Here is a 15212-nt window from a genome sequence, read left to right as displayed (position 1 = left end):
AGCCATTTTAGTGCCCAAAAGTTCGGGTCCCGATTGACTTTAATGGGGTTCGGGTTCGGGGTCAAGTTCGGGTCACGAACTCGAACTTTTCGGCGAAGTTCGACCGAACCCGGCGAACCAGAACATCCAGATGTCCTCTTATAAGGCCATGTGTGGAAAACATTCAAGACCGTTGACAATCTTCCCAAGGATGAATGTCCTAGCAAATTTACCCCAAGGTCAAACCATAAAACGCTCAGAGAAATTGCAAAAAATCCAAGAGCTAAATCTTAGACTCTACAGTCCTCATTTATTATGTTAAAGGGGTTGTCTCACTAGGCACAATGATAGTTATGTTCAATATAATAAACAACTTACTAATATACTTCATGTTTCAAAGCTGGCTCCTCTCCTAGATAGTCCTTTAGAGCATTCAGTCAGGTGTTACGGCCACATAATGTAGCACCCGTGGCCGCGTCTGCTCATTAGAAAGTACAGCGATGGCTTGTATGGTGGCCTGGATCAGGGGATCGGGCTCTCATACCTGCATATGCGCACTAGCTCCCTCCTGCCCCGGCCACCTCCTATGTACTGTGTTGAACAGCTCTCAGCAATGTCAGAAGCTTTGTAGCTGTTCAACACAAGAAAAAGCAGCTCCAGGCATGGGGGCACTAACCTATTATATGTGCAGGATCTAGGCTTTCATCAGGCTGTTCGGCCTGCTTTTAACTTCGTAATATAGTTTGCCCTTTCACTCGCAGCCAGGGGAGCAAGCAGGGCACAGGCAAGCTGTGAGCGTGATAACAGCGCTGTCTATGCCATCAATCAAGTGAAGTGTGACCGCCCCCAGAATGAACTGAAAGTGCACAGCTAAAGATCCACCCTGTGCTCAAATTGCAAGGTGAAACAACCCCTTTAAATGTTCATGTCAGTACGATTATAAAAAGACTGAACAAGTAAGGCTTGTTTGAAAGGGTTGCCAGGAGAAAGCCTCTTCTATCTAATAAAGAACTTGGCACAAGCCAGAAGACTTCTGGAACAATGTTCTTTGAACAGACAAGACCAAAGTGGAGACGTTTGGTCACAATGCGCAGTGCTGAACTGAAGCAACATTGTAAAGAAGAGTGGGGCAGAATTCCTCCAGAATTATTTAGCAGTGCCTTTAGCAGTGAGACCAAAGTCATGCAGAAAATGATTACGGTACTTCAAGTTATTGCTGCTATAGATGGTTGTGCACACTATTGATCCTTGGATTGGTAGTTTTTCCCACACATGGCTTTTCCAATTTGGCTTCATTTTTGTTAAATAAATAATGAAACAGTGGCATCTGTCATGTGATGTTGTTCATTTGAGGTTATACTGTAGTTACCTAGTTTTAAGACTTTCTAAGGAGTAGATTTTTTTTTTTTAACTATGTCTTGATATGTAAGCCCATAGAATTCAAAGCGGGCTTACTTTGTTTTTCTCATGACTCTAACATATAAATATCACCAGGGAGATCTGGCAGGCCTCTTATTAGGCAGTATAGATAAACCAATCACCCAGTGGCAATGAGCTGACTTGGGAGTTGAGAAACATGCCAGTGGTCCTACATATTACACACCAGTTCTCACGACCTATCCTGATGGAAACACAACCATTCTATTAATCTCCATTTCCACTATAACCAGGGGTATCATACCTCCGATGGCCTCCTTCTCCAGAAAATACAGTTTTAGAAGTGTCCTGCAGGACTTCTCTACTGCTGTAGGGAGCATACATGAACTCCTCATGCATGTGAGTATTGCCACTCTTTTTTTTCTTGCGCTCAGTGCCCTCCTGCTGGCCTAAATTTTACAGATTCATGCCAACATTATTCAGATTACCTTTATCCTCCCTCAGGTGACACCCTATCCTGGACCTCCAATTAACAATAGTGAGCAATCACAACCCATTCGTATTTATGAAATGAGATACCTCCCTATTAACCTTATGCCCACTTTGTACATTCTATCAACTGATCAGGCATGGCACCGAGCAACAATCCCTGACCACATCACAATCATATCCTGGGTCAGCTCCCTAGGTAAATGAATGCCCAGCCAGGTCTTTGCCCGCCAAGATGAATCATCAGTATATCGGGAAAACAGTCCAATCTAGAATAAATGAAGTACAGACAACAGTCCACCCCACAGCTAATAGGAGTGCTGGGGTCATGGACAATCCAAAGCTAGAACAAATGTAACCAAACATACAGTTGATGTCATGCTCGTGTGTGGGAGAAAAACACCACACCGAGCATAGGAAGGAAAGGGGATACCGGAATAAGGCCTGGAAACTAGGGAAGGAAGATGGACACCTCCTAGAGAAATCCCTCACTCTGGTCCTGACAGACTACCAGTATGAACAGGCCCCAAAGGTAGGCAAGTTCATACACTGGATACCTAGAATCCTACCTCACCCTATAGGACTAATGTCAGGACTGAGTCTACCTGTTCCTCCAAAGGGAAGGACGAACAGGAGTCTCCCTCAGTCCTAATGTCAAACAATAATACACAACAATAATAAACAAAATACAAAGGGAAAGGAAACTGTTATTTTCAATGAAGCTTTGGTAGCACCAGGAACTCAGCCGAGAACCAAACACAAGCTAACCACAAGTCCAACAGAAACTATAAACTGCATAGCATAGTGGGAGAAACAAAAATAAATAGAGAAGGTTAAATGGCCACAATAGCCACACCTGGGGAAAGAATGTGTGGCAAGCACCAGAAACAACACAGACGTAATTTGATCCGAAAGGAAAACATGTCAGATCACACCACGTGTTGCCAGTCTCACAGATCTCCTGCCACCTGTCGCAGGAATGTCCGTATGTCTTGGTACGTCCCTGACAGTTGATCGCACTTAGACTCTCATCTGCCAATACTTATGACCCCCCCTTTCAGACAATCCCAATCAAGCTGCCTCAGTGGCTGCTCATATATGGACATAACAAGACAGTCCAAAACACTGTAACCCATGATGAAAGACTGCTTTGAAGTGAAAAAGGAAAGAACTTTTCCATCTTCATGAATTAACAGTGGTCCAGTGTTCGCCTGCAAGAAATCACACACACACAAATAATTGGGCAAACTAAAGAGCCACACACCCCATACAGTATGATTGGCACACCCCTTTTTGTCTGAACCATCTTAGAACAACGAACATGACACACATTTTTATCAGGTAAACATTCAACATCTCCTGTCTGAAACCCCCCTGATTTAATTCTGGATTCACAAACCAACTCCCCAATCTGAAAGGCCCTCCAAAGAGCCAAAACAAACACATTCTGAAACAATCAGCACTCAAAACCATCCCTGCACATAAACCAGGCAACCAATGAAGGAATCAGACCAACTGCTATCCAGAGTCCTTGCCACATTACCATAGCCTTTTAGTGTTTGCTTACCAAAAAATGTCTAGTAACATCCTGAAACACAAAGAAGTTAAACTAAAAAGCCAAACCTACAATTCTACACTGAATAACGGTCCTGAAAACCCCATAAAAATAGAGTTGTCCTATACAGAATTTCAACAGTAACAGAGCTGCATTAGACAGGGGCTCACAACCTACCTCCCCACAAAAACCACTGCCCATAGGCTCTGATAACAAGAAGTGTTATCAAGTTCTGGCACCAACATTTGAAATCTTTCCAACTGAAAGTGAGACCAATTGAAAAAATGATATTTAGCCCAAAATGAGTAATAGGCAATCATAAAAAAAATTGACCCCAAAGGTGTACATAGCCTTAAAACATAAAAAATAAGTGCAGGATATAGAACAGTCTGTGGATCATGACACCAGTGCACTCAATCTAATAGAATAAATAGTGAATTAATCGAAACTTAATAGGTTTTTCGAAACCCTCCTAAATGCTAAACCCTAAAATTCAGCCAGGGCGGATTTAAAAAGTTCCCACCATCTGACTAAAGGCAACTTCCTTCCCCAATTTCTCAGAAACGACCTGTGGATGCAACCTAGTTGACTTCAAATTAAAGGACAAAAACAGAGTGTCAGGACAAAACCCATCTGCCAAAAACTAAGCTGTCTGGAGGGTATCTGTTTAGATAAAGCAGCATGTTCTCTGCTCACATTGGAGTCTCCTCATTTTTGATCAGCATCAGAGTTTTTTGCTTCATTTCTTAAGACATTTGGACAAACTATGGGACCCTTGACAATTAGAGCATTTGTGCCTGAAGCGACAATTGCCTTCAAAGTGGCAGAGGCTCCCTGCACATGGGCAGAGCCTCCAGCCCCATAGCGAAAAGGCTGTGGGGGCAGCTGCGCTGCATCATAAGGCCCATCAAGAAATTGGTGTCCTTAGGGTCCCAGCTAGTGGATTTTGATTCGAATTTCAGGAAAATTTGCGCTGCGAAGCCAAATTTCCTTGAGCTTCGTGGTAACAAATCAATTTTTTCTGGAATAGCGGTAAAAACCCCCAAAACATACTTACCTCATCCATTTGTGCGCGAAGAGGCTGTCTGGGCCATCTTTATTGCAGAAACTGCTCAAAATCTTATGCGGGGTGACGTCACCGTGCCCGGCCAGACGGCCTCTCCACGATTTAATAGATAAGGTGAGTATGTTTTTTTTTTAGGCCCTGAAAGGCCTTAACGTAAATCTCAGATGCCGCGTTCAGCAATGAACGAGGCATCTGAGGGGTTCAGTGATGGGGCGGTGCAATCTCTGTTTACCGTCATTGTGCCCGCTACATACAATGGAATTCGCTTTGTGAAGAAGTAATTAGTTATGAATCAAATTTCTTTGTGAAATTCGGTAATGCAGCCAAATCAAATTTTTAATCTTTAGTCTCACCGCCTTCCTTTGACAAAATTGTTTTCCATAGTGAAGCCATGCTGTGCACACACAAGTCTCCCCACTTGAGTCAAGGTAGCAGAACAGAGTTGAACAATGTTGTAGTGTCTTCTTGCCAATCACACTGGCCAGTATGGTTAAAGCTTGCAGCCAATTGGAGCTTGCAGCCAATACCTCTGCTTCTCCTTATATTCGTTCTTTGTAATCACTCAGCTTGGTCCTGTCCAAATTAAACTTCTCCAAAGAAAGCAAAGAGAGCACCTTCACATTCATCCTTCCATATTTTCTCCCTTACACACTATCACTTCAACAGGAACACCCTGATTGCCCATTCCCACCCAAGCACCCATAGGGGATTCCATGGCCAGGGACCTGCACTGGTTCAAGAACTGGCACTTCCCCTCCCCCAACAAACAGAGAAAACACATTATTCTGCCCAACCAAACCAGACTGCAAAACAGGAGGATGACTAACAGATCCTTAGCCTGCCCCACCCCACCCCCAACCGACAAAGGAGAAGAGACAGAGGGTGAGACAGAGAGACAATATAACCCATTAGGCAGAATCTGGGCAGCCGGACCAACTGCTACAACGGTTCCTTACGGGCATCACCTTCTGCATTGGAGCCCTCCACTGAGCTCACTGAAGCCAAAGACACAGCGTTTATATTCTGCTGAGATGCAGCCATCCTGAACATGTCAGAGTCACACCTGGCGTCACACCTAGAATGCTCACACAGTTATCTAGGAGCAGGGGTGGACTGGGATTGTAAAGTGGCCCTGGAAAAAACTAAAAGTGCCCATTTTGTAGTCAGGTCCAATGACAGCATTACCATATTGCAGCACATTATACCACCCCCGCTGAGCCAAATACCACAGTACACCTCAATATACTGCCCCTACAGCACAAAATACATCCCTAAAGACTGACACTAGTTGGCCAAAAGGAGGGCTTTATTGACCCCATGGGCATCAGCCCACCGGGAAGTTTCCCTGTAGAGTGTCTGGCCATTCCGCCCCTGTCTAGGAGATGCTGGAGAAAAAAATGCCCTGCAGATCATCTAATGGACGCACATGCTCAATAGCCTAAGGCTTTCAACGCAATCTTGTACGTAGGCAGCATAATGTAACTCAGTCACATAACTCAGTCGGATAACAAAGTCACAAGCGGTTTCTTTTCACCAGCACTCAACATATTCTTATAGGGAATCAAACAAACACCTGGGGGCACCAGAACTAATATGTAATATCTGGACATAGGAGTATTTTTGAGCTAACAAAGAAATATAACATTTTAGGCAATACAAATACAAATAGTTTTGACTGCCCACTAAGTTTAGGAGTTGAAGACATTTCTCCCTGGCTTATAGACCTGTTTATTGATCCCTCTCTCCTTGTACCCCTTGCCTTGAGGCCACGTCCTTTACATTGTTGTTGCCTACAATTTTTATTAACTAATTTTGATGATTAGAAATGTATCACTGCTGAAGTGTTTTGTTCTCCTTGTCTCTACATGCGCTATTTATGCTTCATTATTTGAAAATATATGCAATTATTGTTGCTGTACCGTGTACCAGCTATTTGTACCTCTCTTCTGTTCTTGTTTGAATAAAAGAAACTATAATTTTCCAATCCTAAATATATTTTTTTTAAGAATGGCCAAGAATGCTAATGACGATGGTGGAGGAGATGACAACAGCTTTAATTTTAGTTGGAAAATGTATACGAGCTGGGATTTTCTCATTGGAAACCCTGAAACAGCGGACAATAAATTTGCATCTATTACAACAAGTTTTAAAGTAAGAAAATAATTGCTGTTTTTGTGCTAAATCCAATCAATCTCATCCAGGCAATTTGCTTTTTTACTGTGTATATTACAGATGTACCATGGTTAGCACTCCCGCTGTTGACTCAAATTTCTTAACTCATTTCATTATCTTGAGACAAAAGCCATTAAAAAGCAATTGAAGGTGTTTGCTTAGATTAGATACCCAAACTCAGAAATCTCAGAAAAAAGGAGTGCTAACCATGTGACATCTGTACTACATCTGTAGTTCTGCTATGGTCATTAGAGGTATGAAATATGTATGAGACTTAACCTTTCTAGAGCGTTATGTTGATGAGTAAAAATATGAATCATAATGCATAGGTATTATGGCCAGCTAATGTATTAGAAACTGGAAATTTAATGATTTTGTCAAATACATTTATTTTTGAAAAAAATTTACCTTTTTTGAGATGCGGTGTGTATCTTCCTCTTTGTATTGTCACTGTTTTCAGTGGATACGACTACCTCTCAACAGCTTAACAAAACTTACCTCTACTTCTGATACAGTTATATTGTGTTTTTGCTCTTTTTTCTGATTTGTAGTGTAAAAAAATCTACAATATCTTTGCCATAATTTAATTTTACAGAAAAAATAATATTTTTGTTATAAATTTAGAACAAGGATTTTACTTACAATTTAATTATTCTACAGGAATCAATTCTAGAAGAACAAGAAAACAGGAAAGAGGAAAACATTCATTTGGTCCGATTTCTCCGGGTGCTTGCAAACTTCCTAGTTCTGTGTACACTGGCTGGAAGTGGTTATCTAATTTATTTTGTTGTGCGTAGATCCCAGCAATTTGCTTTAGAAGGTCTGGAAAAGTATGGTTGGTGGGAACGTAATGAAGTTAGTATCTTTTTGAAATGTCCTATATGAAGATTTTCCTAGTCTCAGATAGGATGCTTATCATTAGTGTTGAGTGAATCGAAGATCACAAAGTGGACTTCGATACAAATTTTAGGAAAAATTAGATTCGCCGCAAAGCCGAATTTCCTTGTGCTTCGTGTTCCTTGTGAATTGATTTTCCCTAAAATGGCGGTAAAAATAAAAAATATCATACTTATCTCATCCATTTGAGCGTGTAGAAGCCTCTGCGGCCATCTTGGTGGAAGACCCCGTGTGAAATTTCAAATGTGGCAACGTATGATGTCACCACACCGGCCGACGTGATGATATCATCACACGCCAAGCGAGATTTCATGCTGGAAAAAGGCCTTTTTTTAAAATTAGCAAACAGTAAAATGATTTATTATTGATCTCAGATGCCATAATCAGCGATGAACGCAGCATCTGAGGGGTTCAGTGACGGGGGCGGCGCAATCATTGTTCCCTGTCATTGTACCCGATATTTACAAAAAAATGCGCTTCGTGACAAAGTAATTCGACACAAAGCAAATTTTTTTCTAAAATTCGGTGAAGCATCGGAATCGAATTTTAGAGAACGTTGCTCATCTCTATTTATGATGAAAGAGAAACAAGGTTACTTTCCATTAGCCTCATTGAAGTGAATCCATACTCTTAGTTGGTGCAGGACTGTACTGTGATGAGAGCCAATACAACATACCACCTGCAGGAGGAGCAGCACCCTACTCCTAGTGGAAGAGACAGCCCAACAATTAAGCAGATAAAAAAGCAAATCTCTTCATCTACAGACTGCAGAGAGCACAGTTAACATAATTCATGGTTATGCACATGGTGGAGTTGTGTTCACACATGTACAGAGCCATGTATTAGGCCTTGTTCACATTGTCATAATGGTTTATATAGTAAACCATGACGACAGTGCCACATCCATCACCAGTGCAAGAGACGGACCCCACTATCTTGTGACTATTTGTCCCCAGCTAGTCTTCCCATCTATTCTGACAGAACGTTCGAGGCCTACAGATGTACAGTATTGTTCCATAGAGCTCTATTAGCGGTGTAATACGGTACTGTACAATGTGGAGATTGTGTGGTGCAGTATTGTTTTCACATGGCATAATCTTTATTCAATAAAAGAAAAAGAATGGACAAATGACCATAAAAAGAAATACAAATGAATACAAAAGAGTTTAATGATCATAGAGATACAGCACAGTATGTCAGCCATATGGTGGGCAGTGAGAGTAGTACCTGGAAAGACGATGGCACAGGTTGAATGTAACATGTGAGATAATTATTCAGAATGAAAGTTTTTTTAATTAGTTTTTTGGGGAGAGGGACTTTACTTCTCTTGCATAATGCTATGGAATACATAGTATTTCAAAAGCATCATAGATTATCAGTATTATATGGTGACCCTTTAGGCCATGCCTGGCATGACCTAATAGGCATATAAATATAATATAGCTGGGGACCTTTGTTACTGACAGTGCCCATACAATCAGAGGGATGTAATAGTATGGCATAGGTCCTCTGAGGACCTCTGCCTACGTTGTACTATTACGTTGGGGGTTAAAGGGAACCTATCACCAAGTGTAACCCCTATAAAATGTTTCTACCAAGCTGTAGCACATGTGAACAGCTTTCCAAATTTATGTCTATTTGTCCCCATACACCTCATACCTTATCAAATGAAGATATAAATGTTAGATTGTAATTACCTCGGAGGTGTCAGCTGGGAACCATTTTTTCTTTATTGACTTGGATGATGTCTTCTATGTCATGCACAGGTGTCTCCAAATCTAATGAGATGGGGGATCTTCACATACGCAGAATGATAATAAATCCTCTCCACACATCAGGGAATTCACAATGTGCATGTGTTGATCCACTGTACTATAGTGCAAGCGTCAGATTTGGAGAGGCCTGTGGATGTTTTAGAAGCAAAGGTGGACTCGATTAGTGCTAATTTAGCTGGAGACTTTGGCACTCTGTATAGGCTTTGATCAAGTAAAAATCTGTAGAAACACAGACCAGCTCACCGCTGAGCTGCTACAATGTTCAGGCCATACCGGTGGGGCGGTGAATAACACTGTTTCTGGTTTTTGCATAGCAAGCCAAGATAGAAAGGGATCCTGCAACACATCCATGTCCTACTATAGTTATCTGTCCGAAATGCGTTGGAATAACCATGTACTTTCTTGGATATTAGTGTTTTTAATATGACCAAAGAAAGATTGGAAGTTTTTAAAACATGTTGCCAGATTCCTTTTTACCTTGTTTTACTATGTATATGCCCAGCAAATACAGTTGCAAGAAAAAGTATGTGAACCCTTTGGAATGATATGGATTTCTGCACAAATTGGTAATAAAATGTAATCTGATCTTCATCTAGGTCACAATAATAGACAATCACAGTCTGCTTAAACAAATAACACACACAGAATTACATGTTACCATGTTTTTATTGAACACACCATGTAAACATTCACAGTGCAGGTGGAAAAATTATGTGAACCCCTAGACTAATGACATCTCCAAGAGCTAATTGGAGTGAGGTGTCAGCCAACTGGAGTCCAATCAATGAGATGAGATTGGAGATGTTGGTTACAGCTGCCCTGCTTTTCACAAGAAGCATTGCCTGATGTGAATGATGCCTAGCACAAAAGAGCTCTCAGAAGACCTACGATTAATAATTGTTGACTTGCATAAAGCTGGAAAGAGTTATAAAAGTATCTCCAAAAGCCTTGCTGTTCATCAGTCCATGGTAAGACAAATTGTCTATAAATGGAGAAAGTTCAGCACTGCTGCTACTCTCGCTAGGAGTGGCCGTCCTGTAAAGATGACTGCAAGAGCACAGCGCAGACTGCTCAATGAGGTGAAGAAGAATCCTAGAGTGTCAGCTAAAGACTTACAAAAGTCTCTGGCATATGCTAACACCCCTGATAGCGAATCTACAATACGTAAAACACTAAACAAGAATGGATTTCATGGGAGGATACCACAGAGGTAGCCACTGCTGTCCACAAAAAACATTGCTGCACGTTTACAGTTTGCACAAGAGCACCTGGATGTTCCACAGCAGTACTGGCAAAATATTCTGTGGACAGATGAAACCAAAGTTGAGTTGTTTGGAAGAAACACACAACACTATGTGTGGAGAAAAAGAGGCACAGCACACCAACATCAAAACTTCATCCCAACTGTGAAGTATTGTTGTGGGGGCATCATGGTTTGGGGCTACTTTACTGCATCAGGGCCTGTACGGATTGCTATTATCGAAGGAAAAATGAATTCCCAAGTTTATCAAGACATTTTGCAGGAGAACTTAAGGCCATCTGTCCACCAGCTGAAGCCCAACAGAAGATGGGTGTTGCAACAGGACAACGATCCAAAGCATAGAAGTAAATCAACAACAGAATGGCCTAAACAGAAGAAAATACGCCTTATGGAATGGCCCAGTCAGAGTCCTGACCTCAACCCGATTGAGATGCTGAGGCATGACTTTAAGAAAGTGATTCACACCAGACATCCCAAGAATATTGCTGAACTGAAATAGTTCTGTAAAGAGGAATGGTCAAGAATTACTCCTGACCGTTGTGCACGTCTGATCTGCAACTACAGGAAACGTTTGGTTGAAGTTATTGCTGCCAAAAGAGGTTCAACCAGTTATGAAATCCAAGGGTTCACATACTTTTTCCACCTGCACTGTGAATGTTTACATGGTGTGTTCAATAAAAACATGGTAACATTTAATTTTTTTTGTGTTATCAGTTTAAGCAGACTGTGATTGTCTATTGTTGTGACTTAGATGATGGTCAGATCACATTTTATGACCAATTTGTGCAGAAATCCATATCATTCCAAAGGGTTCACATACTTTTTCTTGCAACTGTAGTTCAGGGCTAAGAACGGTGTGAGTCAACTGTGTGCCGTCCATGAAAAAAAGGGTCCATGTGTTGTCCGCATCTCCTGGACCAGCCACAGCTCATCTAACCCAAATTTACAGCATCATAATGATTTCTGATACTGTCAGTTTCTGTCTGACTGCAGATCTGCTGCACTGTACTTTTATCCTCATCATACAGTACAGTGAAATACAGTAGACCTGTGGACAGGTAGGAACTGATAGCATCATAGATCACTATGGATTGCACATACCTGCCTGACACTTACCTTATGGCGTGAGAGATTTCTACAGCTTCATTTAGGTACAGTATGCTGTGCTACTGGGCACAAATAACCATACATCTGGAAAGGTGTTTATGTGTGCTACTGTCTGGTGAGAATTATAGGGTTAAAACCTGGTGACAGGTTCCCATTAAAGGGGTTATCCATGAGTAAGACAGCCCTTCCAGAGTGGCTGACCAGCAGTGGAGAACATACTTACCTGGTCCCCACTGCTGAGTTCAGTGTCTAAAGCTCCCAGGATAGCTCTTCCTCTCCTTGCCGTGCTGAGATCAACATCCATCGATGGGGGGACACCAGTTGTGGTGGCGCAAGGGGAGCAGGTCACCGCTGCGGCCTGTGATTGGCTGCAGTGGTCACGTGTACCCCTGTCTATGGATGCTGATCTCAATGCAGAAGGGAGAGGAAAAGCAGGCCTGGGAGTGTCTGACACCGAGCCGAGTGGGACCAGGTAAGTATGTTCTCCACTGCAGGTCTTACTCTTGGATGACCCCTTTAATTTCTCCTGCATGGCTTCAAATCCAATTAATATACAGATCACAACATTTTCAGTTTGTAAAATAATTTTTCATTTTTTACATATCTTTTTAAAGTATATTGTAATGGACTATAAATATCTTTGACTTAATCATTATTATTATTATTATTATTATTATTATTATTGTATTAATTTGCCATTAATTCCAGGGCACTGTACATGTTATAAAAGTAGAAATGTAAGACAAAATGCTTACTGAGTGACATTCATTTTTTTGATATTCATTAGAAGTGCATTATGCTCGTGTGATTCTGATACAGTCAGGTACATAAATATTGGGACATCGACACAATTCTACATTTTTGGGCTCTATACACCACCACAATGGATTTGAAATGAAACAAACAAGATGTGCTTTAACTGCAGACTGACAGCTTTAATTTGAGGGTATTCACATCCAAATCAGGTGAACCGTGTAGGAATTACAACAGTTTGCATATGTGCCTCCCACTTGTTAAGGGACCGAAAGTAATGGGACAGAATAATAATCATAAATCAAACTTTCACTTTTTAATACTTGGTTGCAAATCCTTGCAGTCAATTACAGCCTGAAGTCTGGAACGCATAGGCATCACCAGACGCTGGGTTTCATCCCTGGTGATGCTCTGACTTGGCCATTGCATAACATTCCACTTGTTTCCCTTAAAAAATTCTTTGGTTGCTTTTGCAGTATGCTTTGGGTCATTGTCCATTTGCACTGTGAAGCGCCGTCCAATGAGTTCTGAAGCATTTGGCTGAATATGAGCAGATAATATTGCCCGAAACACTTCAGAATTCATCCTGCTGATTTTGTCAGCAGTCACATCATCAATAAATACAAGAGAATCAGTTCCATTGGCAGCCATACATGCACACGCCATGACACTAACACCACCATGCTTCACTGATAAGGTGGTATGCTTAGGATCATGAGCAGTTCCTTTCCTTCTCCATACTCTTCTCTTCCCATCACTCTGGTATAAGTTGATCTTGGTCTCATCTGTCCATAGGATTTAGGTTTAGAACTGTGAAGGCTTTTTTAGATGTCGTTTGGCAAACTCTAATCTGGCTATCCTGTTTTTGAGGCTCACCAATGGTTTACATCTTGTGGTGAACCCTCTGTATTCACTCTGGTGAAGTCTTCTCTTGATTGTTGACGTTGACACACATACACCTACCTCCTGGAGAGTTTTCTTGATCTGGCCAACTGTTGTGAAGGGTGTTTTCTTCACCAGGGAAAGAATTCTTCGGTCATCCACCACAGTTGTTTTCTGTGGTCTTCCGGACTTTTGGTGTTGCTGAGCTCACCGGTGCGTTCTTTCTTTTTAAGAATGTTCCAAACAGTTGTTTTGGCCACGACTAATGTTTTTGCTATCTCTCTGATGGGTTTGTTTTGTTTTTTCAGCCTAATGATGGCTTGCTTCACTGATAGTGACAGCTCTTTGGATCTCATCTTGAGAGTTGACAGTAACAGATTCCAAATGCAAATAGCACACTTGAAATGAACTCTAGACCTTTTATCTGCTCATTGTAATCGGAATAATGAGGGAATAACACACACCTGGCCATGGAACAGCTGTGAAGCCAATTGTCCCATTACTTTTGGTCCCTTAACAAGTGGGAGGCACATATGCAAACTGTTGTAATTCCTACACCGTTCACCTGATTTGGCTGTAAATACCCTCAAATTAAAGCTGACAGTCTGCAGTTAAAGCATATCTTGTTCGTTTAATTTCAAATCCATTGTGGTGGTGTATAGAGCCAAAAATGTTAGAATTGTGTCGGTGTCCCAATATTTATGGACCTGACTGTATGTTCAGCAAGGGATTTCCCAACTGAAGTTTTTTCCCTGATTAATTGCATTCAATATAAACTGTCATTGTTTACTTCAGGTGATACAAATCTGTCCTGCTGATGTGATGGACATGCAAGTGCTCAGATCTTTGAAAGACACAGGTCTCATAATTTTTTTCTGCATTTCTGCACCTATCATATTTTTTGTCCTACAAGACACACCTTTTCCCTCCCCCCCCCCCCCATAGTGGGTAAGGGGGGGACTGTCAGTGCATCTTTTGGGAAAATTCTAATGACTTAATAGGGGGCCATTCACATGGTGGTCTGATCTTGGGTCTGATTGGGGAACTTATGGAGGTCTGATTATGGGTCATTTACACGGAGGTCTGATCTGAGATCTGATTGGGGGACTTATTGAGGTCTGAACTGAGGTCTGATTTGGGTTCATTCACATGGAGTTCTGGTCTGAGGTCTGATTGGAGGTCTGTTCTGAGGTCTTATTAACATTAGGGGTCTGAGCTGAGGTGTGATGAAAAATATTTTTTTCTTATTTTCCTCCTCTAAAACCTAGGTGTGTCTTATAGGGCGAAAAACACTGAAAGGTCTTATAGGGCGAAATATCCGTCAGATTACCTGGCTAGATGTTCTTCAACTAGGAGTAAAAATTGAAAGTCCCTATTGATTGACAGCAGAGATTTTGAGAACCATGAGGAATTGATGCAGAAAGTAGATTAGATCATTTTGCAAAGAATAAACTTATTGGTATATACAGTCATGTGAAAAAATTAGGACACCCTTTGAAAGCATGTGGTTTTTTGTAACATTTTTAATAAATGGTTATTTCATCTCCGTTTCAACAATACAGAGAGATTAAAGTAATCCGACTAAACAAAGAAAACTGAAGAAAAGTCTTTTCAAGATCTTCTGTAAATGTCATTCTACAAAAATGCCTATTCTAACTGAGGAAAAAGATAGGACACCCTTGCCCCTAATAGCGAGTGTTACCTCCTTTGGCTGAAATAACTGCAGTGAGACGGTTCTTGTAGCCATCTACCAGTCTTCGACATCGGTCTGAGGAAATTTTACCCCACTCCTCAATGCAGAACTTTTTCAGCTGTGAGATGTTTGAGGGGTTTCTTGCACGTACAGCCCTTTTCAAGTCACCCCACAGCATCTCAATGGGATTCAAATCTGGACTTTGA

The 15212-nt window shown here is 41.3% G+C and overlaps 1 protein-coding gene across 1 annotated transcript in view; it reads left to right on the top strand.

Moving 5' to 3' along the window:
- The window catches only part of LOC120990867 (transmembrane channel-like protein 1), a 90554-nt gene that overhangs the window by 52606 nt on the left and 22736 nt on the right, over nucleotides 1-15212 (top strand). Inside the window, exons 11-12 of the mRNA XM_040419750.1 lie at nucleotides 6473-6617; nucleotides 7299-7493. Of these exons, the coding sequence (XP_040275684.1) occupies nucleotides 6473-6617; nucleotides 7299-7493 (340 nt within the window). The remainder of the gene's footprint in view (nucleotides 1-6472; nucleotides 6618-7298; nucleotides 7494-15212) is intronic.

The sequence above is a fragment of the Bufo bufo genome, chromosome 2 (genome assembly GCF_905171765.1).
Source record: "Bufo bufo chromosome 2, aBufBuf1.1, whole genome shotgun sequence".
NCBI lineage: Eukaryota > Metazoa > Chordata > Amphibia > Anura > Bufonidae > Bufo > Bufo bufo.
Note: the sequence above shows the minus strand (reverse complement) of the source record. Positions and strands in the feature narration are given on the sequence as shown.